This window comes from Pelophylax lessonae, assembly GCF_965119305.1.
Source record: "Pelophylax lessonae genome assembly, chromosome: 9".
In the NCBI taxonomy this organism is placed as follows: Eukaryota; Metazoa; Chordata; class Amphibia; order Anura; family Ranidae; genus Pelophylax; species Pelophylax lessonae.
The window spans coordinates 495,221-522,239 of NC_138776.1; the positions used below are offsets into that span (position 1 = coordinate 495,221).

The following is a 27,019-nucleotide window of genomic DNA, read 5'->3' on the forward strand; positions in this document are numbered from 1 at the left end:
CTCTAACTGGGAGTATTGGAAGTGTAGTACTGGTGTCCAGTCCAGCTTCTAGATGTAACCATTGCAGACAGGGAGAGACGACTGCAGCAGTTTATGGAAATTGTGTTTTGGGAAGACTTTAGTTATTATTTTCCCAGCACTTTTATTTTTCACCGTTGTCTTCTCTTCTAGGACTGGTTTGGTCACATGATGTGAAACTGATGTCCCTGCGAGTGTAAGCTGTGCGGTTCTCATGCAGGTAAGGTGTGAAGAACGAGCCTTTCATAACAAACATTAACATGTTCAGTGCCAGATTTGTGTCAAAAACTGTCTTTATTTTTCAAAACGTTAAATGTACAAAATATCAGCCAATACCGATACGTTGTGACCAAAATATCGGTATTGGTATCGACCCTGAAAAACCATATCGGTCTGTCCCTAATTCCATGTATCTGATTCCTCCTGACACTAAGAGGTGATTGCACTGCCAGGCTGGTTTGCTTCTGAATGCAGCTCTGCCCTAAGCTGTGACTTCACCTGTTTTTACGATCAGAGGAGAAGCCGTTCTCCCAGGTAGGAGGGAGGGATAAGATGACAGGTACCTGGCTGCCAGATTCATCTGGAAAAAAACCAGTTCAGCCTTCCCTTGGTCCAGTCAAAGCACAGGAAAGGGGAGGGGCTGCAGGTGAGAGGTTGGGAGTCGCTGCAAGGTGCACACTGTGATCCAATCCTATTCTACAGACAGGATACCGACCCGAGAAGATCGGGAGCACCACCCATGACTGGAGGGGACCCCAAGATTACCGCTCAATGCTAAATGTAGAGGACTCACAGGCTCAGGACATCAAGGAACCCAGGTGAGCATCTTCCCCATACATTCACCTGGACGTATATACATTCACCTGGACCTTCATACATTCACCTGGACCCCCATACATTCACCTGGACCCCCATACATTCACCTGGACCCCCATACATTCACCTGGATGTATATACATTCACCTGGACCCCCATACATTCACCTGGACCCCCATACATTCACCTGGATCCCCATACATTCACCTGGACCCCCATACATTCACCTGGATGTATATACATTCACCTGGACCCCCATACATTCACCTGGACCCCCATACATTCACCTGGATCCCCATACATTCACCTGGACCCCCATACATTCACCTGGACCCCCATACATTCACCTGGATCCCCATACATTCACCTGGACCCCCATACATTCACCTGGACCCCCATACATTCACCTGGATGTATATACATTCACCTGGACCCCCATACATTCACCTGGACCCCCATACATTCACCTGGATCCCCATACATTCACCTGGACCCCCATACATTCACCTGGATGTATATACATTCACCTGGACCCCCATACATTCACCTGGAACTTAGGCAGGAACAAAGCTCACCTGGAAAAATTCAATCTTTTTTTAAATGTTTGAGATTTCCATCAGAGATCAACTTCAATTTACAGCTTTTATCTTTTCTTATTAGAATATTCCATTTCCCTCTATTGTCAGTATTAGACTCTATCATCTTCTCTCATTTATGTATGAAATGGTCCAATTGTAGCACAAATCCTCACTTTATAATGGATGAATTGCAGTAATTAAAGGGACACTAAACTCTGGTTTAAAAAAGATATTCAAATATACTGCATTATAATATAATATAAATATATACTGTATATATGACTGTCCGGCTGCTTTTATACTGATGCCCTTTTGCTGTGTTTTTACTGAACTAATCACAATCCCTTTAAACCCTATGGGACTCGTCACATCACTCTGCTGCGCTGCTCTGCGCTGCGTTTTAGAAAGTCCTGCTTGTTGCATCTTTGGTGCGGTTTTCAAAACTCTACCAACTACGCAGATCCACATTGAAATGAATAGAAAATTCAGCAAAAATTTATCAATGTACCTTTGTTGTGTTTTTGGTGCATTTTTATTTGAGTCACATGTCCAAGCTTCACAGGTGCATGGCACCCAGAAAACCACACCAAAAACGCAAATCCCTAATGAAAAGCAATAGAAAATATGGCGAAAATGCATAAAAAAACACCTGTATTGCAATTTTGAGTCCTGTCCAAGCTTTACAGGTGCTTGGCACTCAGAAAACGTACTGAAAACACACTGGAAATGTGGCAAACGCAGGTCTCCATTGACATCAATGGAAAATGTGGCAAAAAAAACAATAATAAGCATTGCAGTTTTGGTGTGTTTTTTTTTTAGTTACTTGTCCAAGTTTTACAGGAGCATTGGACCCAGAAAATGCACTGAAAGCGTGGCAAAACCACATCAAAAGTGTAAGTGTCAGGGTCAGTGAAGGTGGGTGTCATTGTTGGGGTCAGTGTTGGTGGGTGTGGGGGTCAGTGTAGGTAGGTGGGTGTCGGTGTCGGTGTCAGTGTAGGTGGGTGTCGGTGTCAGGGTCAGTGTAGGTGGGTGTCGGGGTCAGTGTAGGTGGGTGTCTGTGTCAGGGTCAGTGTTGGTGGGTGTCGGGGTCAGTGTTGGTGGGTGTCGGGGTCAGTGTAGGTGGGTGTCGGGGTCAGTGTTGGTGGGTGTCGGGGTCAGTGTTGTTGTTGGGGTCAGTGTATGTGGGTGTCGGAGTCAGTGTAGGTGGGTGTCGGGGTCAGTGTAGATGGGTGTCGGGGTCAGTGTAGGTGGGTGTCGGGGTCAGTGTTGGTGTGTGTCGGGGTCAGTGTAGGTGGGTGTCGGGGTCAGTGTAGGTGGGTGTCGGGGTCAGTGTAGGTGGGTGTCGGGGTCAGTGTTGGTGGGTGTCGGGGTCAGTGTTGGTGGGTGTCGGGGTCAGTGTTGGTGGGTGTCGGGGTCAGTGTTGGTGGGTGTCGGGGTCAGTGTTGTTGTTGGGGTCAGTGTATGTGGGTGTCGGAGTCAGTGTAGGTGGGTGTCGGGGTCAGTGTAGATGGGTGTCGGGGTCAGTGTAGGTGGGTGTCGGGGTCAGTGTAGGTGGGTGTCGGGGTCAGTGTTGGTGGGTGTCGGGGTCAGTGTAGGTGGGTGTCGGGGTCAGTGTTGGTGGGTGTCGGGGTCAGTGTAGGTGGGTGTCGGGGTCAGTGTTGGTGTGTGTCGGGGTCAGTGTAGGTGGGTGTCGGGGTCAGTGTAGGTGGGTGTCGGGGTCAGTGTTGGTGGGTGTCGGGGTCAGTGTTGGTGGGTGTCGGGGTCAGTGTTGGTGGGTGTCGGGGTCAGTGTAGGTGGGTGTCGGGGTCAGTGTAGGTGGGTGTCGGGGTCAGTGTAGGTGGGTGTCGGGGTCAGTGTAGGTGGGTGTCGGGGTCAGTGTAGGTGGGTGTCGGGGTCAGTGTTGGTGGGTGTCGGGGTCAGTGTAGGTGGGTGTCGGGGTCAGTGTAGGTGGGTGTCGGGGTCAGTGTAGGTGGGTGTCGGGGTCAGTGTAGGTGGGTGTCGGGGTCAGTGTTGGTGTGTGTCGGGGTCAGTGTAGGTGGGTGTCGGGGTCAGTGTAGGTGGGTGTCGGGGTCAGTGTTGGTGGGTGTCGGGGTCAGTGTTGGTGGGTGTCGGGGTCAGTGTAGGTGGGTGTCGGGGTCAGTGTTGGTAGGTGTCGGGGTCAGTGTAGGTGGGTGTCGGGGTCAGTGTTGGTGGGTGTCGGGGTCAGTGTTGGTGGGTGTCGGGGTCAGTGTAGGTGGGTGTCGGGGTCAGTGTTGGTAAGTGTCGGGGTCAGTGTAGGTGGGTGTCGGGGTCAGTGTTGGTGGGTGTCGGGGTCAGTGTTGGTGGGTGTCGGGGTCAGTGTAGGTGGGTGTCGGGGTCAGTGTTGGTAGGTGTCGGGGTCAGTGTAGGTGGGTGTCGGGGTCAGTGTTGGTGGGTGTCGGGGTCAGTGTTGGTGGGTGTCGGGGTCAGTGTAGGTGGGTGTCGGGGTCAGTGTAGGTGGGTGTCGGGGTCAGTGTAGGTGGGTGTCGGGGTCAGTGTAGGTGGGTGTCGGGGTCAGTGTTGGTGGGTGTCGGGGTCAGTGTTGGTGGGTGTCGGGGTCAGTGTAGGTGGGTGTCGGGGTCAGTGTTGGTAGGTGTCGGGGTCAGTGTAGGTGGGTGTCGGGGTCAGTGTTGGTGGGTGTCGGGGTCAGTGTTGGTGGGTGTCGGGGTCAGTGTAGGTGGGTGTCGGGGTCAGTGTTGGTAAGTGTCGGGGTCAGTGTAGGTGGGTGTCGGGGTCAGTGTTGGTGGGTGTCGGGGTCAGTGTTGGTGGGTGTCGGGGTCAGTGTAGGTGGGTGTCGGGGTCAGTGTTGGTAGGTGTCGGGGTCAGTGTAGGTGGGTGTCGGGGTCAGTGTTGGTGGGTGTCGGGGTCAGTGTTGGTGGGTGTCGGGGTCAGTGTAGGTGGGTGTCGGGGTCAGTGTAGGTGGGTGTCGGGGTCAGTGTTGGTGTGTGTCGGGGTCAGTGTTGGTGGGTGTCGGGGTCAGTGTAGGTGGGTGTCGGGGTCAGTGTAGGTGGGTGTCGGGGTCAATGTAGGTGGGTGTCGGGGTCAGTGTTGGTGGGTGTCGGGGTCAGTGTTGGTGGGTGTCGGGGTCAGTGTAGGTGGGTGTCGGGGTCAGTGTAGGTGGGTGTCGGGGTCAGTGTAGGTGGGTGTCGGGGTCAGTGTTGGTGGGTGTCGGGGTCAGTGTTGGTGGGTGTCGGGGTCAGTATGGTCCTTGCTGAACTGGCTGAATTTCCATCCATGTAGGGACCGGAAGTAATCTAAACATGAACTTCTGTACAACCAGCCAATCAGGTTCTTCCTGAACAATCCGTTCCTCCGGCTATAACCAGCAGCCTGGTACATTGTGTTCTGACTGTGTGGAAAGTCAGAATAAATAGCTCAGTGGGGAGGATTCCCCCATTGATAATGTATGGCTTTAGTGTCACAGTGACTGGCTAGGCCACTCCATGACCTTAATGTGCTTCTTCTTGAGCCACTCCTTTGTTGCCTTGGCGATATGTTTTGGGTCATTGTCATGCTGGAAGACCCATCCATGACCCATCCCTCAGCCAGTGTTCTGGCTGAGGGAAGAAGGTTCTTATCCAAGATTTTCCAATACATGGCCCCGTCTATTGGCCCCTCAATGCGGCAAAGTTGGTCTGTACCTTTATCAGAGAAAGTATCATTTTTCCACCTCTGCTTGACTGTAGGGAAGGTGACTGTAGGGAAGGTGACTGTAGGGAAGGTGACTGTAGGGGAGGGTGACTGTAGGGGAGGGTGACTGTAGGGAAGGTGACTGTAGGGAAGGTGACTGTAGGGGAGGGTGACTGTAGGGGAGGGTGACTGTAGGGGAGGGTGACTGTAGGGGAGGGTGACTGTAGGGAAGGTGACTGTAGGGAGGGTGACTGTAGGGAGGGTGACTGTATGGGAAGGTGACTGTAGGGGAGGGTGACTGTAGGGGAGGGTGACTGTAGGGGAGGTGACTGTAGGGATGGTGACTGTAGGGACGGTGACTGTAGGGGACGGTGACTGTAGGGGACGGTGACTGTAGGGGAGGGTGACTGTAGGGGAGGGTGACTGTAGGGAAGGTGACTGTAGGGGAGGTGACTGTAGGGGAGGGTGACTGTAGGGGAGGGTGACTGTAGGGGAGGGTGACTGTAGGGGAGGGTGACTGTAGGGGAGGGTGACTGTAGGGGAGGGTGACTGTAGGGGAAGGTGACTGTAGGGGAGGGTGACTGTAGGGGACAGTGACTGTAGGGAAGGTGACTGTAGGGGAGGGTGACTGTAGGGGAGGGTGACTGTAGGGTAGGGTGACTGTAGGGGAGGGTGACTGTAGGGGAGGTGACTGTAGGGGAGGGTGACTGTAGGGGAGGGTGACTGTAGGGGAGGGTGACTGTAGGGGAGGGTGACTGTAGGGGAGGGTGACTGTAGGGAAGGTGACTGTAGGGGAGGGTGACTGTAGGGGAGGGTGACTGTAGGGAAGGTGACTGTAGGGAGGGTGACTGTAGGGGAGGTGACTGTAGGGAAGGTGACTGTAGGGGAGGGTGACTGTAGGGGAGGGTGACTGTAGGGGAGGGTGACTGTAGGGATGGTGACTGTAGGGAAGGTGAGTGTAGGGGACGGTGACTGTAGGGAAGGTGACTGTAGGGAAGGTGACTGTAGGGGAGGGTGACTGTAGTGACAGAGTTCTTCGGGTCATAATCAGCATTTTTCTCCTCTGAGCACAGAACTTTCTCCAATCCTTCTCTGAATCATTTAGATGATTGGGGTGACTGTACATGTGTCTTCCTGAGGGGGACCTTGCGGGCGCTGCAGGATTTCAGTCCATGGTGGTGTATTGTGTTACCAATAGTTTTGGTGACTGCGGTCCCAACTGTCTTGAGATCATTCACAAGCTCCTCCCGTGTAGTTCTGGGCACATCCCCCCCCCCCCCATTTTCCTCATGACCATCCTCACCCCATGAGGTGAAATCTTGCATGGAGCTCCAGACTGAGGGCTGATGGTTATTTTGTATTTCTTCCATTTTTGAATAATTGTTCCAACATTCGTCTCCTTCTTCTCACCAATCTTCTTGCTGATGGTCTTGTAGCCAATCCCAGCCTTGTGCCGGTCTCCAATCTTCTCCCTGACCTCCTCTGACAGCTCATTGGTCTTCCCATGATGGTGAGCTGTGATTGGAGGAAAGAGATTCTGTGGGCGGGTGTCTTCTATACACATAATGAGTTGTCTTCTTACATTGACAGGACTAATCTGTGTCCACATGAGCACCAACTGTATCCAGTCTGTGGGAGGCAGAATTGTCGGTTGGTAGGGGATCAAATACTTATTTTACTCCCTGAACTCCATTTATAACATTTCTATCATGTTGTGTTTTTCTGGATTTTGGTTGATATTCTGTCTCTATCATATAAAATACACCTATGATAAAAAATTATACCCCCGCCATTTCTTTGTAAGTGGGCAAACTTACACAATCTGCAGGAGAGCAAATCATTATTTCCTGCGCTGTGCGTAGGCGGACACCCCCGTGCGCTGTGCGTAGGCGGACACCCCCGTGCGCTGTGCGTAGGCGTACACCCCCGTGCGCTGTGCGTAGGTGGACACCCCCGTGCGCTGTGCGTAGGCGGACACCCCCGTGCGCTGTGCGTAGGCGGACACCCCCGCGCGCTGTGCGTAGGCGGACACCCCCGTGCGCTGTGCATACACGGACACCCCGCGCGCTGTGCGTAGGCGGACACCCCGGTACGCTGTGTATGGGGTTCTCATGCATATCAGAAGTAGGAGAATTTATTTGTTTTTTAGGTGGTGGGCGATAATAATGGCAATAAATATACAGGTACATTTGAATAAACTAAATTTCTTTTTACTATTTTTGTAAAACATAGTTAAAGATTTGTTAGCTTGAAGTAGATGTAATCCGATTCATGAAACATGGCCTGGGCACATCTATCTGTAGTGTTTACTTATCTCTTTCCGAAGCTCTAAGTCCCGTGTCTTTCTGCTGCTCCATTCCTCTGTTATAAGCATGATAACTTCTGACAAGTTCTCCGACACAGGAGATAAAAGTAGCTGGAAATTTTGTGTTAGGGTTGGTGCATAGAGATAGATTAGCAGAGAGCTTGTCTATTCACAGCACAGCTCTGCATGTTTCTTCCTTCTTCCTAGCGGGGGGGGGGGGGGGGTGCTTTTCTTCCAATCAGCTCTCACCCAGTGTTTGCCCAGACGCCACACCCAGCGCTGGAACAGGAAGAAACATTTGTGGCACAATGTGCACTTTCTACAGAATATAGAAAGCTGAAGACGGCAGATATCCATGTAACACTTCTGTAGGGAGATTTGTGTGTATGCGAGGTATATAAAACAAAGTGTGTAGTGCATTAAGGACAATAAAAGTCTGTAAACAAGTCTCATAAATATAGGAGTAAAAAAAAATTCTTCATAAACGTTGGATCCATGAATGAAGGTGCAACAATAGATCACTCGTGAAGCCCCGCCTCCACCAGAAAGATTGGACCCTCACCAGATGATGTTGCTCCCATCACAGTAGTACAAGAGCCTAAGGGTCCTTTCCCCCGGCGTTCCGTATGTCCGTTTTTCCTCCAATCCGTTTGCGGATGAAAAACGGACATAATGTATGTCTGTGGGATTGCGGACGTTAGGGGATGACCATCCTCTGACATCGGTTTTGCGTCCATTCTGTTCAGTTCCGTTTTGTGAGACGGAAGAGAACCCTAAAAGGATGTCATCCGCTAACGTCCGCAATCCCATAGACATACATTATGTCCGTTTTTCATCCGCAAACGGATTGGAGGAAAAACGGACATACGGAACAGACCCTGTAAAATTGCATCCGTGTTCGTTTAAAGAAAAGTGCCTGAGCGGAAAATAAAACGGACCACGCCGTGTGAAAGGACCCTGAGGCCCCCTTCAATCATACGTTCCGTTCATTTCATCCGTTCAGTCACGTCATAATGTATCAGTTTTTCATCTGTTTTTTTTCATCCGTTTTTCGTCTGATACGTTTTTTTGACGGAAGAAAAATAGGGCGTTCATCCAGTCCAAAAAACGGACATTGACAGCAGCGGATGAAAACGGATGTTAACGGATGATCACCCGTTTTTACATAGAGATGCATTGATGTCGGTTTTTCATCCGTCAACCGATGGATGAAAAACAGACAAACGGACCGTGTGTGTGAAAGGGGCCCTAATTGTAATGAGCCCGAATAAACTCTGGATGCCAACAGAAAGAAAGAACCTCAGAGGAGCCACCACACCAGTATCCAACTAGAAGTATATAGCTTAAAACGAGCCCAGAAGAGTTAAAACCACAAACTTTCCATAAGACTCACATAGCACGCTGCTGGCGACCCAGAATCGCACAGCAGCAGGGATGTTATATGCCAAAGGAGTCACCGCGTCCATTAGGACGAAACGCGTCAAGGGTCTCTTTTGGCATTTGACGTCCCTGCTGCTGTGCGATTCCGGGTCGTGCTATGTCAGTCTTATGGAAAGTTTGTGGTTTTAACTCTTTGTTTATGCTATGCCTTAATAAATATACTCCACGATGATTCCGCTTATGGGCTCTCTTTGAGCCATTTACTTCTAGTTGGATACTGGTGTGATGGTTCCTCTGAGGTGCTTTCTTTCTGTTGGCATCCAGAGTTAATCCGGGCTCATTAGGTTTAAGGCTCTTGTGCTACTGTGATGGTAGCGACATCATCTGGTGAGGGTCCAATCTTTCTGGTGGAGGCGGGGTTTCACGAATGATCTATTGTTGCACCTTCATTCACGCTTCCAACGTTTATGAACAATTTTTTTGGACTTCTATATTTCTGAGACTTGTTTACAGACTTTTATTATCTTTAATGCGCTGCACACTTTGTTTTATATAGGTTTTATGCTGGTTAGGTATTCCACATGTGTGACTAGCTGCAATTATTGAACACACAGTGCAGGATTTTTATTTTTTGGGTATAAGTGAGGGTTTCATCCACGTTAAAGATTCAAATTGGACTGTGTATGGGATGTTTAGTCACTTTATACTGTATTTTACACCTGTGACATTTGGGACATTAGGGCTTCATATTTGCATTGCTGTGTTTTGTTGTCTTGTATCCTGCGGAGGCTGGTGCTCAATTTTGTTGGGGGAGGGGGGCGGCCCGCAGCCCCCCCAGCCAGCCAACCACGTAACCCCCCCCCCCCATTGCTCAAACGATTGCCCGTCAAGCCCCCCACCAGCCCCTGCACTTCACCACCGTCTTCTCCTCCCGAGTTTCAGTGGTTGCTTCTCCTCCTGGCCAATCAGGAGTTAGGACTTGCAGCCAATCAGGTCTTCGGACTCCCAGCCAATTGGGTATTCAGGACCCACTTCCTGATTGGCCATGAGGAGAAACAGGAAGACATTAGCGAATATCAATTTGCTGATGTCACACAACTGGGAGTGAGTGCTCTGCGCCCCGAGCCCACCCTTTGTGGAGCCAATTAGAGCCGCCGGCTGTAATCATGTGCTTCTTAAAAAAAAAAAAAAGAAAAACCATTGGAATCCATGCGTCCAGCGCTCTGCATGTAGATTAGAGGCGGGCGCATGGATTGGGGGGCGGCGCCCCTAATGGACGGGCCGCCACTGCTTGTATCTATTTTCATGTTTCTAGCGTGGAGCGCTTCACTTTTATTATTTTTTTTATATTTCTATGGTGATTGCCGGTATCGCTGGCAGCGATTCTCCTCATCTCTCTATGGATTGTCTGTCTTTTGTGATATTTAATAGCGCGGGATTTTCTATTATTTATTATTCTTCATTATTATAAAAAATGCCGCACATCTCAAATGGAAACATGGAAATAAATACAGGAAGGGATAAAAGACTTTCTTTGTGTTTGGGTTTCCGAATCGTAACCCAACGAATGAATCCAACATGAATTTCCTTCCATTCGCTACTTTCACATGCACAGTCCATATCGTCCAATCAGCTCCTTCTATTTCTCTTTGTGGGTTGGATATTGGTAACTATTGTGGGCAAACTGGGATTACACTTCCCGCTCAGGATACAATTTGTAGATATGGTGCCATCCTTGGGGATTTGTTACATCGGCTGTTGTTATCTACACCGGTGTTTCTCAACCTTTTTTCAGTTGCAGCACCCTTTAAAATTCTGCACAATCTCAAGGCACCCCATTCTAAAATGTAAAAAAAAACCTAAACTAATAGTTTTACATAACACAGCAACATCCATACACGTGGGCCAGCCAACATTAGAAGTGATTTATTCCTCCACTATTGCAAACTTGTATAGACTAGTATTCTAGGGTTTCTCTTCTCCCTCAGTTTCTCTTCTAATGTGACGCCAGTGGTGATGGAGAGGGGATGAGGAAGAGTAAACAAGGATGCTGTGCAAGCACCCATCATTCTCCTTATCAACCAGTGATGTCACTGGTTGTCAGGGTGCCAGTGGCTTGACCCGCACAGTGCCCAGGGTTGTCGGGGTGCCAGTGGCTTGACCAGCACAGTGCCCAGGGTTGTCAGGGTGCCAGTGGCTTGACCTGCACAGTGCCCAGGGTTGTCGGGGTGCCAGTGGCTTGACCCGCACAGTGCCCAGGGTTGTCAGGGTGCCAGTGGCTTGACCAGCACAGTGCCCAGGGTTGTCGGGGTGCCAGTGGCTTGACCTGCACAGTGCCCAGGGTTGTCAGGGTGCCAGTGGCTTGACCTGCACAGTGCCCAGGGTTGTCGGGGTGCCAGTGGCTTGACCAGCACAGTGCCCAGGGTTGTCGGGGTGCCAGTGGCTTGACCAGCACAGTGCCCAGGGTTGTCGGGGTGCCAGTGGCTTGACCTGCACAGTGCCCAGGGTTGTCGGGGTGCCAGTGGCTTGACCTGCACAGTGCCCAGGGTTGTCGGGGTGCCAGTGGCTTGACCTGCACAGTGCCCAGGGTTGTCGGGGTGCCATTGGCTTGACCTGCACAGTGCCCAGGGTTGTCGGGTGCCAGTGGCTTGACCAGCACAGTGCCCAGGGTTGTCGGGGTGCCAGTGGCTTGACCAGCACAGTGCCCAGGGTTGTCGGGGTGCCAGTGGCTTGACCTGCACAGTGCCCAGGGTTGTCGGGGTGCCAGTGGCTTGACCTGCACAGTGCCCAGGGTTGTCGGGGTGCCAGTGGCTTGACCAGCACAGTGCCCAGGGTTGTCGGGGTGCCAGTGGCTTGACCTGCACAGTGCCCAGGGTTGTCGGGGTGCCAGTGGCTTGACCTGCACAGTGCCCAGGGTTGTCGGGGTGCCAGTGGCTTGACCTGCACAGTGCCCAGGGTTGTCGGGGTGCCAGTGGCTTGACCAGCACAGTGCCCAGGGTTGTCGGGGTGCCAGTGGCTTGACCTGCACAGTGCCCAGGGTTGTCGGGGTGCCAGTGGCTTGACCTGCACAGTGCCCAGGGTTGTCGGGGTGCCAGTGGCTTGACCTGCACAGTGCTCAGGGTTGTAATTCTACAAAGTTAAAACCTGTGGAAATTTGTTGCCATTTTTTGCCAAGGCACCCCTGAAGAACCCAGGAGGCACCCTGATTGAAAAAGGCTGATCTACACCTTCTGGGGAGACCAATATTTCATCTATATATCAATCTGTATGAGCCTTTCTCAACCTCATCTTGGAGGAACCCTTGAAATAATTTTCAAATCTTTGGGAACTCCGGCTAAAACCAATGCATTGGGGGTTGGTGGGAAGAAGGCCTCCTTAGAGTGGTGGTCGGGATGTCACCCTTAGGGATAGGGTTAAAAAGATCATTGGTGTCATGCCATTGGCTCTGCCAAGTGGTGTTGCCTCCGGAACTATGCGGGCCCCATCTAATGGGAGATCAATCAGCCTCAGCTCAAGGAACCCCTAGAAACCTCCTGGAGGTACCCTGGTTGGGAATAGCCGATCTAAAGGGAGTTTTCCCAGATCAACATCCTGGAACTGCACCCCCTTTACAGAGCGCAATCTTTTATGAATTGATTTTAGGTTCTATTTTGGAAACTTTGGATTATCTATAGGATTTGAAGAGCCTGATCTTTTATAGAGACCTCAGTGTCCGAGGATTGTTCCCCAAAAACTGCATGAAGCCTCATTACCATTCTTGGGATCTCTTCTACATTGAATATTGTCATTTGGATATTTTGTTCTCAGGTGCAGATGTGTGCCATAGATGTATTTGTAGTTCATGTAGGGACCTTGGACTACATATCTATGTTTATGACATGGATTCATATGTGGGGCATTCTTGTTCTGTGCCTTCCCCAACCATTGCACCCCTGGGGAACTCTTGAAATAATTTTCAGATTTCAAGGAACCCGGCTAATATGAATCCAAGTAGAAGAATGATCCCTTTACAGTGGCGATCCGTTAAAGTGATCATTAGTGTAACACAACTGGCTTGGACAAGTACAGTTTTCCCCTCCCCCATCAGATGGTGGGTTCTATCAGCCCCAGCTCAAGGAACCCCTAAGAACTTCTAGAGCAGGGATTCTCAACCAGGATTCCATGGATCCCTGGGGTATCTCCAGAGCTTGCTAGGGGTTCCTAGAACAATGAGCAACTTCTGCATCCCAGATAGGTTCCCACTGACACCATTCATGTTTGTAGCTGTCTGTAAGGGGGGTAATTTTTCCCACTGACCACAAGTGCAAGGAACATTCTTCCCATTGACCATCCCAATAATGTCTCATGAGTCGTAGATAAAGTCGGTTTTAACAGATTCCCCAAATTTCAAGGGTTCCTCTGCGATGAAAAGTTTGAGAACGGCTGCCTTAGAGGAACCCTTGGTGCAAACTTTGGAGGAACGTAGGGTGAGAATGACTACTCTGAGATAAACGCTCGATCTTATTTTTCCTGTATGCAGAACGGGGTGACTTGGGGTACTGAATATATATTGATGGGATTTTTATGCTGTGGTTTTTGGGGTAATAAGAATGGATTTTAGATTCTGTCATGTGACATTTACAATATTGATGAAAGGTTTTAGCTCAGATGAGTCTGGAAATAGTTTTTTTTTTTTTTTTTGGTCAATACGAAGACAAATTCAAATCACAGATTCTGGAGCATTGAGTATTGTAAGTCACTTTCTTAAAGCGGAGTTCCGGCCTCAAAATCGAAAAAAAATCTGTTTTTAGGCCATCCGCTTGCTGAGGGCCACCTGAAAAAGAAATGGATGCTCCCAAATTTTTTTTTTTTTTGGTCACTTACCTTGATATTGAAGAAAATATACTCCCCTTCCTTCCACTTCCTCCCTCTGCGGCTGCGGCCCGCGCCGTCTCTTCCGGCTTGCAATGATTCCTGGGAGCTGAATGTCATCGCTCCCAGGAATCAATGCACTGCACCGGCCCCGACGTCAGTTCCGGTTCAGGCGTGGCATTCCCTGCTAAACAGCTTCTGGGGATGGCCAGCTGTGCAGGGATGACGTGCCTGCACCGGAGGTGAGGAGCGGGGCCGGTGCAGTGCATTGTGGGACTCTGACGTCACCGAAGAGGAGGTGCTGACTTCAGCTGCCCACACCTGAGATGGCAGCGCTGGAGAAGAACTTTTCAAGGTAAGTATTTCTTCTTACAGGTAAGTGTGACCCGGGACAGTTCAGAGGCTCTCCATTGTGGAATGTACTATTCCTGACTGTCCCGGGGGTATTTTTATCTAAATTTGACCCCCAAGGCCGGAACTCTTTAAGATACATTCTATGAGGCTGATTGCCTTAAGGTAAATAGACTTTTTACTTTACAAGGGAAGTTGCATTTTGCAAGGGAGTTATCCCCAGAGCTTAGTGAATGAGGTGAACTTCTTTTACCAACCATCATCCAATCACATGCAAGCAAAAATGCGGTTTTATTTTCCTTGCAGGTGATTGGGTGTTATGTTGCAAAGTGAAATTGCATGCACTAAGCTCTGGGGAAAATTCTCTTGCAAAGGAAACCTCGCCCTGTATATGTCGGTGACCTTTGTCTTCAGAACCGAAAGTCAGTGAAAAAAATCAGAAATTTTGACTCCCCAAAAACTTCCAAAGGGGACGATTGTTCCTGTGACAACGGTTTAGGTAAGGATTTCCCGTACTTTAAGGAGATCTCCCCACACTTCATGTTGTGTCTGACATGAACTAAGAGAAAATCTCCCTAGCTGGATACAGACAAGATTATATATATATATATATATATATATATATTATATACTGTATTTTTTTATTGGTTGAGCCAGATGGACTTTTTTTTTTTTTTTTCAACCTGACTAACTATGGAACTATGGAACAGAGTAAAACTTTGGACTGCGAGCATAATTCCGGAAACATGTTTGTAATCCAAAGCACTCTTATATCAAAGCGAATTTCCCCATAAGAAATAATGGAAACTCAGATGATTCCTTCCACAACCATTTATTCATAAATCCTTCAGTTTATAGTCCATAGAAAAAGATTCCAGCAATGTGATTGGTTGTGTAACCATAAAATGTCCATCCACAAATGTCAGCATCCACAAGGGGATTAGAAGCAAAATCCATCAGGAGATACAGAGAATAAAAGAGAAGAGGGCGCCTCTAAGTGTAGCAATATGGTTCCATTTAATGAAGGTTCAACATTTAGCAACTCCCATGGTGGTTTATAAAGAGTCTCATCTAAGTATGCCGGCATCCGGGGTAAAGCTGTCCACATATAAATTTGGTAAATTTCAAGGGGTGTGAATACTTTTTCAAGGCGCTGAATATATTAATCTTCTACAATGTTTGTACTGTTACTCATTGCATCAAAGACATTGTAACATTATAAAGGTAAAACTTGTTTATAAACCTTTGTTAATAACTTCAAAAGTTTATGTACCAAGACGCATGTTACGTTTGACTTCGATGAATTTTGATCATCGCTGTATATCGTTCACTTATTTTAAATCAGTCAATCAAAAAAAAAAAAAAAAAGGTAAAACGTGTAACATTTTCTTTAGTTGATTATTTCAATAAACACAATGAAATGAGACAAAAATGGATGTCAAGTTTTATATTTGTCAGTAAAACAAAAGGAAAGAATAAAATCCTTTTCACAGGAAGGCCAATAAAGCCGTTATCCGGGGCTGGAGAGTTTCCGGCCGTATTTTCCAATTATCCGAGCCATAAAAGACTAATAAGGTGAAAGTAAGATTACACAATGATGATATAATATATATATATAAGATAAGGGAGAAAAAAAAAGAGAGAAGAGAAGAGGCGGGGAGAGGAAAGGGGAGGGGCTTATTGTCACGGGTTCCATTTAAGCTGACTGGGTAGAAAACTCCACCAAACTCCAAAGGTATCTCAGATTGTTAGAAATATTCCTGGATGGAAACATTGTAACCACGTCTACCATGTATTTTAGATATTTATTATCTTTGTTATTGGAAATGTTGATTGATTTTATTATTATTCCTGATATTGTCCTGGGAAAAGGCGGAGTCTCCAGCACCGGTCAGTGGAGTCTCTATTGGAAGAAGTCGGTGATTCCCATGGTTGGGCCAGGCCTGTGATCTCGCGGTGTAATGGAGTTTGTCTTGGAATTTTGGGAATATTTTGGTAGATGGAAGACCTTTGAGCAGAAAGTCCTGGCGAAGGGACTTGGACCCCCGATTTGTAGATTGTGAACTGTGGTTGAGCAGTTGTGGGAATTGGTGTCACCGCAGTTTGGAATAATATGCGATATTCTGGAGGGGACCGGCGTTCATCACCCAATCCTGACCCTTGTTTGCCACTTTTGTATTAATAAGGGGAAGTTCACATTTTCACAAATATTGAAAAGGTCGATGAACTCCAAATGTCCTGACCACCCGTCCAGCCCCCGCTGCATATGGAGGCCATGATGCCCCATCTATAGGGGTTCACACACTGTGCACCCCAATACCCAGCCCTGGAGTAATTACAGAGCATCCGGAAAGTTCTCACAGAGCTTCACTTCTTCCACATTTTATATTACAGCCGCATTCCAACATGGATTCCATTCATTATTTTCCTCCAAATTCTACAAACCCCTCCCCCATAATGACAACGTGAGAGAAGATTGTATGAAATCTTTGCAAATTTATAAAAAATAAAAAAGGAGGAAATCCCATGTACATAAGTATTCACACCCTTTGCCATGTACATAAGTATTCACACCCTTTGCCATGTACATAAGTATTCACCCCTTTGCCATGTACATGTGAGTACTTTCCGGATGCACTGTATCCAACATATTGCTCAAAATGGCAAGCACTCATTGGTCAGCACAGCCATGCTGACCAATGAAAAGGGCTTCATTCTTGTTGGAGATCTTGTGCCCCTCATTGGTCAGCACATTGTGTGGCTGTTAGAGGAATGCACGGGGGAGTGCGAGGTGTGGCTAGGCACATCCTAATCACTATATACGTTGCCTATTCCTCCCCGCTTCCCTGACTACACCCCCCCCCTTTTGCCCCCCACCCTGCGGTACTACTGGCTTCCCTCTGCTCCCCCAGCTGCTGCGGGGGATGTTTTAGGATTGAGTGTGGGGGAAGGGGCTAGTAAATCCTTTTCTAAATGAACATATTCAATCACTGTGTCCATGTATAACTGAAGCATAGTAAACTGTGCTTACTATGCTTCAGTTTGTGAATGAACAGGAAGCCGCTCAGCACAGAGCACTTCCTATTCATTCACTGTAGAGTGCAGCTGAGGCTGCAGAGCAAGGCGTGTGTGTTTGAGAATTGGGGTGCGCACCCTAATGCAGCACGCTGCTCACACCTATGGTGGCTGTGCTGACCAATGAGCACTTGCCATTGCCTTGTGAAGGATACTCATTCCAGGAGCTGTGTAGTGCGGTGTACAGACTGCTATACCGGCAGCGTGGAGCATTATGGGAAATATGGTCACTATCTGCAGTGGGGTCCAGAGGAGCGGCCAGGATATTCAGTTCACCTTTTCTATGAAAAATAAAAGATTTTGCCAGGCTTTCCCAGATTGCCTCAATGGAATAAAATCTATGATGGCTCCATCCCCCGTTTTGTATATGTACAGTACATGTGTCTTGTATGTTGTGACTGCATGTAAAGTAGAATGGATATTCGTTTTGGGGCCAAAAGGGGTAAATTGGCAAATCTGTTCGAAACCCATTAGAGGTTTAATGAGGTTTAATGAGGTTTAATGAGGTTTAATGAGGTTTAATGAGGTTTAATGAGGTTTAATGAGGTTTAATGAGGTTTAATGAGGTCCACCAAACTTTTTTCCAGGACTCCTTAGCAGAAATTTGATGGCCATAAAGGCGGCACACAATTAGGACACGCCTCCTAACCCATTCCATGGCGGATCCTACAACCCCTTTCATGGAAACAACTTCTGAACTTCGTTTAGGCCAAAGAATAAAACTATTCACCTCCCTGGCGGTGATTCTTTTGGATTTTAGGTGCTGAAAGCGGTACAATTATTTTGAATGTAATTCTTGTGAATGAGCAGCCCAAACCAACTGTATACATTTATTATATATGTATGTATGTATGTATGTATACACATATATATAATGTATACAGTTGGTTTGGGCTGCTCATTCACATATATATATATGTGAATATGTGTGTATGTGTATATATTTACATAAAAAGTACAGTAAAACCTCAGGAAAGGGCACTGGGGGGCGATGTAATGTGAATTTATTTTATTTTGCACTGTATCAGTGTGTTTGCTGTGTTTTTACATTTGAATTTGCCGCCGGTTCCACCCCTCTGCGAACATCATGTCGCCGGAGACGGAAGCCGGGGCACGGGAGAGGATCGGGAGAAAGATCCACCGCAGCATACCGCTCGCATACTTCGCTGGATCCCGGAGACAAGGTAAGTAAAACCTCTACCAGGATCCAGCGATCTTCCTAGCACTACCCCGAGTGTGGCTCAGAGTTACCGCTTTTGGCTCTAAAATCTAACCCCGAGTCACACTCAGGAATACCGCTAGGAAGGTTAAAAAGTGCTACATGTACTATGTACAGTTACTTTATAGATTTATTGTGTCCATTAAAACAAGGGGAGACCTGTACAAGTAATCAGTGCAGCCCCAACAGTGCCCATCTGTGATGCCAATCAGTGCTGCCTTTCAGTGCCACTCATCAGTGCCCAATAGTGCCGCCTATCAGTACCCATCAATAATGCCAATCAGTGCTGCCTTACAGTGCCCATCAATGCTTGCTCATTAGTGCCACCCATAAGTTGTCACCTCACCAGTGCCCTTCAATGCAGTCTCATCCGTGCCCATTAGTGCAGCCTATCAATGCCCATCAGTGCAGCTTTCAGTGCCCATTAGTGCAGCTTTATCAGTGCACATCAGTGAAGGAGAAAAAATACCTATTTACAAAATATTATAACTGAAACTAAGAAACTTTTTTCCCCAAATTTTTATTTATTTTATTAAAAAAAAAAAAACCCCAGTAGTGATTAAATACCACCAAAAGAAACCTGTATCTGTCTCAAAAAATGTCAGACCAGATGGCTAGATAATTAGTTCAGGTTAATTCTATTTCTGTCTACAATTTCATCTGCATATGATAATGTAATCCGGCAACCCCTGACCTGATGGGGTAATTTAATCAGGAGGGGGAGGTCCATGCTGTATATAAATTCTGTGTGACTGTTCAATAAAGGAGAAGATTCCAGTACAAGCTAAGTTATCGGCTAGCTTTGTATGGGGGGTGGCTGGAATATTTGATATCTATGTTCATGACTGAAGGAAGCCGTATTCTGACGGAAGGCCACAAACAGAGTGTGGGTCGCGGTTCCGTGAGAATGTGTGTAAATCTGACAAGCCAACTGTCAGCCGTCAGGTGGAAGTGATTGGGGGGGCTGACTCCTGGTACATTCACTCACCCCACCCCCCCCCCATGACAACCCCCATCTTCCCTAATCATGTTTCCTGGGTTTCTCTCACCTGTGGGCCGGGGGCCCCTATGGCGGTGCTGCTGGGTGGAAGGCAGGAAGACCAGGTGACGGCATGAGAAGTTTTTTTTTTTTTTTTTTTTTTTTTGCTGCTTTATAAGAGAACCCAATTTTTAGGCTCGATGAGTTGGATATCTTTTTACTTGGCGCAACCTCCTCCTATATTTTCCAACAAATATTTCAGAATATACGGAGTTTGTGTGCCCTAAAATTACCTTTTAGTGTATCTTTTTTTTTTTTTTTTTTTTTTTGTGAAAACTTGTGCTTGATAAACCATAAAGAAATGTTCCACCATTATTTATTCTCTGCTGCTTTTTAGAAAATATAAAATATTTTGGGGTTTTTAACAAATCTTTAGGCTTTAAAATTATTTTTTAAACACGTGTGCAAGAGAAGCATCCAAAAATGGCCCTGGCAGTAAATGGGTTAATAGGAGGCCCTATGAAGGCCCTATGAAGGCCCATGGTTTTGGGATGGGATGTCCAGAAGCTCACATAGGTGTGATGGTCATTGGTCAGATGTCCACAAATGTTGGCAACATAACAGCATAATAAGGGCCAGTAGTTCAGGGGACAATATTTTAAAGTAGAACGGCTTGTTTTGGTGGGGGGGTTCGGAGAGCCGAGATATACTCACCTAATCCTCCGATCCTCCCAGCACAAAACTGATCCCTTCCTAGGGCCCAGTGTTTTTAGGGCCCAGTGTTTTAACCACTTTCGGACCGCCCGCCGCAGTTATGTTTTTGGGTTTATTGGTTTTCTTTACTTTCTTTTTTTTTTTTTTTGTCCGGTCCTTTCCCCTCCTAGGCAGGAAGTGAAGTGAGGGCAAGATGGCCCCCACTCCACTCTATGGCCTTGGAGGACCGGAGCGACGTCATTACGTCACATCCTTGTATTTCTTTTTCTTGCTGAAGAAAATTACTTTTTATACTTCTTTTGTGAGGTATCGGGGCGATCGTTAGAGTGAGAGCAATAATTCCATCCCCCGACCTCCTCTGTAACTCTAAACTTGTAGCCTGTAGATATTTTTAAAGCGTCGCCTATGGAGATGTTTAACCAATGTTTGTCGCCATTCCACGAGTGTGCGCAGTTTTGGAGCGTGACATGTTAGGTATCTATTTACTCGGTGTAACATTATCTTTCACATTATAGAAACTAATTTTACTGTTTTTAGTTTTTTTTTTAAATGAAGTCAAATTTTTTATTTTTCCCCCAAAAATTTAGTTTGGAATACCGCTGCGCAAATACCACATATATATATTTTTTTTTTTTTTTTCTAGCAAAAAAAAACAGATTTTATCTTATAAACAACGAGTGTCAGAAGTAGGCCGATCCTTTAGGGGTTACGGGAAAGTAATTTAAGGGCCAATATTTTACAGGTCAGTCTAGTTTTTATGTACTGAATGACAAACATTGTGTGACTGTTAGTTGTTGGTGCTGCTTTTATGGTGCTATTAGTTGGAGTGCGGACCTTTTTCTCCAGTTATAAGGAAGTGGGGGGTAAAAATCCTAATGGAGTCTCAGACACTAAAACCGTCTAACCCTTCCCCCGCTATTCAGTACTAAAAATAAATCTTTTTTGCCTAAACTGTTTATTTGGACAGTTATTCAGCAGCAGAAGCGAAGTTGCAATGATTGTGACGAATGTTATAAGTAAACAGCTCAGCCCTTCATCCAAAAACCATTACTGGAAATTGCTGGCCGCTGTCCAGGGAGGTGCATGGAGGAGCGGTGAAGCGGGGGATGGCATGTTGTGTAATAATAATAATATTCCTGGTCGGTGCTGAGAGTTTTCTCTGCATTATGGAATAAGTTTGGCTTCCCTCCTGCTCTCAGCCCCCCCCCCCTCCGCTCTCAGCCCCCCCCCCTCCGCTCTCAGCCCCCCCCCCCCTCCGCTCTCAGCCCCCCCCCAGTCCCCCCCCCTCCGCTCTCAGCCCCCCTGGATATCTGGGAACATTGCGACACATTCTGTACAAACCTCTTGATGAATGGCCGTGTGTCTGATGAAGGGAGAGATATGGAGTTCCTGTATGCAAACAAACAGCCCCAACCGGATCAACAAGATGGAGGGGGGAGGAATCCAACCACTACCTACAGTGTATATAAACCCAAACGCAGTGTGTTGCAGATGTGGTGGCTGCATGACGAAGGGTAAAAGGTGCTTTTGCTCTCCTAACTGCTGGACCACCACTCCCCCCCCCCCCCCCTCCACCAACCTATGACTATAACCATTACCCTCCCCCCACCAACCTATGACTATAACCATCCCCCCCACCAACCTATGACTATAACCACTCCCCCACCCCCACCAACCTATGACTATAACCATTACCCCCCCCCACCAACCTATGACTATAACCACTCCCCCACCCCCACCAACCTATGACTATAACCATTACCCCCCCCCACCAACCTATGACTATAACCACTCCCCCACCCCCACCAACCTATGACTATAACCATTACCCCCCCCCCCCCCCCACCAACCTATGACTATAACCATCCCCCCCACCAACCTATGACTATAACCACTCCCCCACCCCCACCAACCTATGACTATAACCATTACCCCCTCCCCCCCACCAACCTATGACTATAACCACTCCCCCACCCCCACCAACCTATGACTATAACCATTACCCCCCCCCCCACCAACCTATGACTATAACCATCCCCCCCACCAACCTATGACTATAACCACTCCCCCACCCCCACCAACCTATGACTATAACCATTACCCCCCCCCCCACCAACCTATGACTATAACCACTCCCCCACCCCCACCAACCTATGACTATAACCATTACCCCCCCCCACCAACCTATGACTATAACCACTCCCCCACCCCCACCAACCTATGACTATAACCATTACCCCCCCCCCCCACCAACCTATGACTATAACCATCCCCCCCACCAACCTATGACTATAACCACTCCCCCACCCCCACCAACCTATGACTATAACCATTACCCCCCCCCCCACCAACCTATGACTATAACCACTCCCCCACCCCCACCAACCTATGACTATAACCATTACCCCCCCCCACCAACCTATGACTATAACCACTCCCCCACCCCCACCAACCTATGACTATAACCATTACCCCCCCCCCCCCCACCAACCTATGACTATAACCATCCCCCCCACCAACCTATGACTATAACCACTCCCCCACCCCCACCAACCTATGACTATAACCATTACCCCCCCCCCCACCAACCTATGACTATAACCACTCCCCCACCCCCACCAACCTATGACTATAACCATTACCCCCCCCCCACCAACCTATGACTATAACCATCCCCCCCACCAACCTATGACTATAACCACTCCCCCACCCCCACCAACCTATGACTATAACCATTACCCCCTCCCCCCCACCAACCTATGACTATAACCACTCCCCCACCCCCACCAACCTATGACTATAACCATTACCCCCCCCCCCACCAACCTATGACTATTACCATCCCCCCCACCAACCTATGACTATAACCACTCCCCCACCCCCACCAACCTATGACTATAACCATTACCCCCCCCCACCAACCTATGACTATAACCATTACCCCCCCCACCAACCTATGACTATAACCACTCCCCCACCCCCACCAACCTATGACTATAACCATTACCCCCCCCCCACCAACCTATGACTATAACCATCCCCCCCACCAACCTATGACTATAACCACTCCCCCACCCCCACCAACCTATGACTATAACCATTACCCCCCCCCCCACCAACCTATGACTATAACCATCCCCCCCACCAACCTATGACTATAACCACTCCCCCACCCCCACCAACCTATGACTATAACCATTACCCCCCCCCCACCAACCTATGACTATAACCATCCCCCCCACCAACCTATGACTATAACCACTCCCCCACCCCCACCAACCTATGACTATAACCATTACCCCCTCCCCCCCACCAACCTATGACTATAACCACTCCCCCACCCCCACCAACCTATGACTATAACCATTACCCCCCCCCCCACCAACCTATGACTATAACCATCCCCCCCACCAACCTATGACTATAACCACTCCCCCACCCCCACCAACCTATGACTATAACCATTACCCCCCCCCCCCACCAACCTATGACTATAACCATCCCCCCCACCAACCTATGACTATAACCACTCCCCCACCCCCACCAACCTATGACTATAACCATTACCCCCCCCACCAACCTATGACTATAACCATCCCCCCCACCAACCTATGACTATAACCACTCCCCCACCCCCACCAACCTATGACTATAACCATTACCCCCCCCACCAACCTATGACTATAACCACTCCCCCACCCCCACCAACCTATGACTATAACCATTACCCCCCCCCCACCAACCTATGACTATAACCATCCCCCCCACCAACCTATGACTATAACCACTCCCCCACCCCCACCAACCTATGACTATAACCATTACCCCCCCCCCCACCAACCTATGACTATAACCATCCCCCCCACCAACCTATGACTATAACCACTCCCCCACCCCCACCAACCTATGACTATAACCATTACCCCCCCCCCACCAACCTATGACTATAACCATCCCCCCCACCAACCTATGACTATAACCACTCCCCCACCCCCACCAACCTATGACTATAACCATTACCCCCTCCCCCCCACCAACCTATGACTATAACCACTCCCCCACCCCCACCAACCTATGACTATAACCATTACCCCCCCCCCCACCAACCTATGACTATAACCATCCCCCCCACCAACCTATGACTATAACCACTCCCCCACCCCCACCAACCTATGACTATAACCATTACCCCCCCCCCACCAACCTATGACTATAACCATCCCCCCCACCAACCTATGACTATAACCACTCCCCCACCCCCACCAACCTATGACTATAACCATTACCCCCCCCCCCCCACCAACCTATGACTATAACCATCCCCCCCACCAACCTATGACTATAACCATTACCCCCTCCCCCCCCACCAACCTATGACTATAACCATCGCCCACCCCCCCACCAACCAACCTTGTATGACCATAATCACTCCAGACCCAAGAGGGAGTACAATGAGGGGAAAAGTTTGTTGGGTGCTTCTGCTGGGGGATGGGTCCCCAATGCAAAGGTCTTGATAGGAGAAAAGCAACCAGACCAATGACCGGACTCCTGGGGTGCACGGATTCACCACGCCAACACCAAGGGCAGCTCTAACAGGCAGAAGCGAAGTCCCACTGGCAGGTAGAGATGTCGCAAACATAAAATTTTCCGTTGGCGAACGCGAATTTCTGCAAATGTTCGCAAACGGGCGAACCGCCATAGACTTCAATAGGCAGGCGAATTTTCAAACCCACAGGGACTCTTTCTGGCCACAATAGTGATGGAAAAGTTGTTTCAAGGGGACTAACACCTGGACTGTGGCATGCCGGAGAGGGATCCATGGCAAAACTCCCATGGAAAATTACGTAGTTGACGCAGAGTCGGGTTTTATCCCATAAAGGGCAGAAATCACCTAACATTCCTAAATTGTTTGGAATAACGTGCTTTAAATCATCCAGTGTGTGAATACGATCAGGTATGATGTTGTATCGGTCAGGTAGTGTAAGGGTTACGCCCACTTCACAGTGACAGACCAAACTCTGACAGACCAAACTCCCTGTTTAACAGTCAGTCAGTCCATTTGCACAACCGCAAACTCCCCATTTGCACAAGGTTGGATACCAGCTAGCCATGTCCCGTTCCTTGTCCTCACTGACGTCATTGAATGTCTCTTCCTCCACCCAGCCACGTACAACACCAAGGGTCCCCGAAAGGTGACAACAAGCCCCCTGGGACGCCTGCTGTGGTTGGTCTTCCACCTCCTCAAAGCCACCTTCCTCCTCTGACTTATCTTCTTCAGACTCCTCTCTCTGCGTTGCCACAGGTCCAGCAATCGACAACAACAAGGCTGCTTCTGGTGGTGATGAGGACCACAACTCTTCCTCTTCATGCTCATCTACAGCCTGATCCAGCACTCTTCGCAGGGCACGCTCCAGAAAAAAAGCATATGGGATGAGGTCGATGATGTTGCCTTGGGTTCGACTGACCACCAGGGTTGTCATCTCCGCAAAAGGACACATGAGCCTACAGCCATTGTTCATGAGCATTCAGTAACGCGGCCAAAAAATACCCAGCTCCGCAGAGGCTGTCCTCTGTTTTTTTTTTTTTTTTTTTTTTTTAAAGTAAAATCTGTTCTTATCAGTTTAATCCCTGTTACGTTACGTCTCCTATCAGGGGCCGGTGTATGGAATAGATTTTAGGAATCGGGAGATGGAAAAAGATGGTTGGTCAGTCCTCTTACTTCCAGTTTTGGGCACTGTGCGTGCGCCGTGCAATGTACTGTGCCATCCTATATGAGTGATGTGTTAAGTAGTGCTATTCTTAGCAGTTTAACCACCTCCCACCCGGGCCATAGTACATATACGGCTGGGTGGGAGTCTCGTCCTTCTGATCGGACGTTCCGGAACGTCCTTCAGAAGGAGAGAGATTGCTCCTCCGCAGGCACGCGCAGCGGCGCGATCTCGATGTGCCTGTGTCCCTAGGACACAGAGCAACATCACTCGGCAGGAGGGCCCTGTGATTGGCCCTCCTGATCACATGACGGCTGTGACCAATCACAGCCGTCATGTAATGTCAATACAGCCGTTGTAACGGCTTCGATCTCTTCTCCTCCTGACAGATCCTGTCAGTGAGGAGAAGAGAAGAGGATCGATTCTGCAGCCTGGGTGATCAGTGAGTATTTCTAATTACTCACTGATCACAGGGGGGGTCTGTGCTGGTAATCAGATGATTGATTACCAGTGCAGCCCTGGGGGGAGGGGGTGCCACTAGAGCCACCAGGGATGCCCACCCATGACCACCAGGGATGCCCACCATGGCCACCAGGGATGGCAAACAGGGCTCAGAGAGCCTGCCAATGGTGCCCCCCTATCAGTGCTGCCCACCAATGCCATCTATCAGTGCTGCCCACCAGTGCCCGTTATTGCCATCTATCAGTGCCACCCACCAGTGCCCATTATTGCCCACCAGTGCTGCCTATCATTGCCCATCAGTGCCACCCATCAGTGCCCATCAGTGCCGCCTATCAGTGCCCATCAGTGCCGCCGATCAGTGCCCATAAGCGCTGCCTATCGGTGCCCATCAGCGCTGCCTATCAGTGCCCATCAATGCTGCATATCAGTGCTATCTATCAGTGCCACATATCAGTGCCCATCAGTGCTGCATATCAGTGCTACCTATCAGTGCCCATCAGTGCTGCATATCAGTGCCACCCCATCAGTGTCTCCTCATCAGTGCCTGTCAGTGCGGCGTCATCAGTGCTCATCAGTGCAGGAAAAAACATATCTATTTACAACATTTTATAACCTAAACAAAAAAACTTTTTTTTTTTTTTTTTCAAACTTTTCGGTCTTTTATTATTTGTGTAGCAAAAAGGAAAAAAAACCTTGCGGTGATCAAATACCACCAAAAGAAAGCTTTATTTGTGGGGAAAAAATGACATAAATTTGGTTTAGGTACAGTGTTGCATGACCGCACAATTGTCATTCAAAATGCAACAGCGCTAAAAGCTGAAAATTGGTCTGGGAAGGAAGGGGGTTTAAGTGCCCGGTATTGAGGTAGTTAATCCCTATCAGGGGCCGGTGTATGGAATAGATTTTAGACAAGCG

The 27,019-nt window shown here is 48.4% G+C and overlaps 1 protein-coding gene across 1 annotated transcript in view; it reads left to right on the top strand.

Annotated features, from left to right (window-relative positions):
- Positions 1-679: 679 nt before the first annotated feature.
- SCNN1A (sodium channel epithelial 1 subunit alpha) overlaps positions 680-27,019 on the top strand; it is a 185,626-nt gene continuing 159,286 nt past the window's right edge. Inside the window, exon 1 of the mRNA XM_082269159.1 lies at positions 680-836. Coding sequence (XP_082125285.1) covers positions 790-836 — 47 coding nt within the window. The 5' untranslated portion in view covers positions 680-789. The remainder of the gene's footprint in view (positions 837-27,019) is intronic.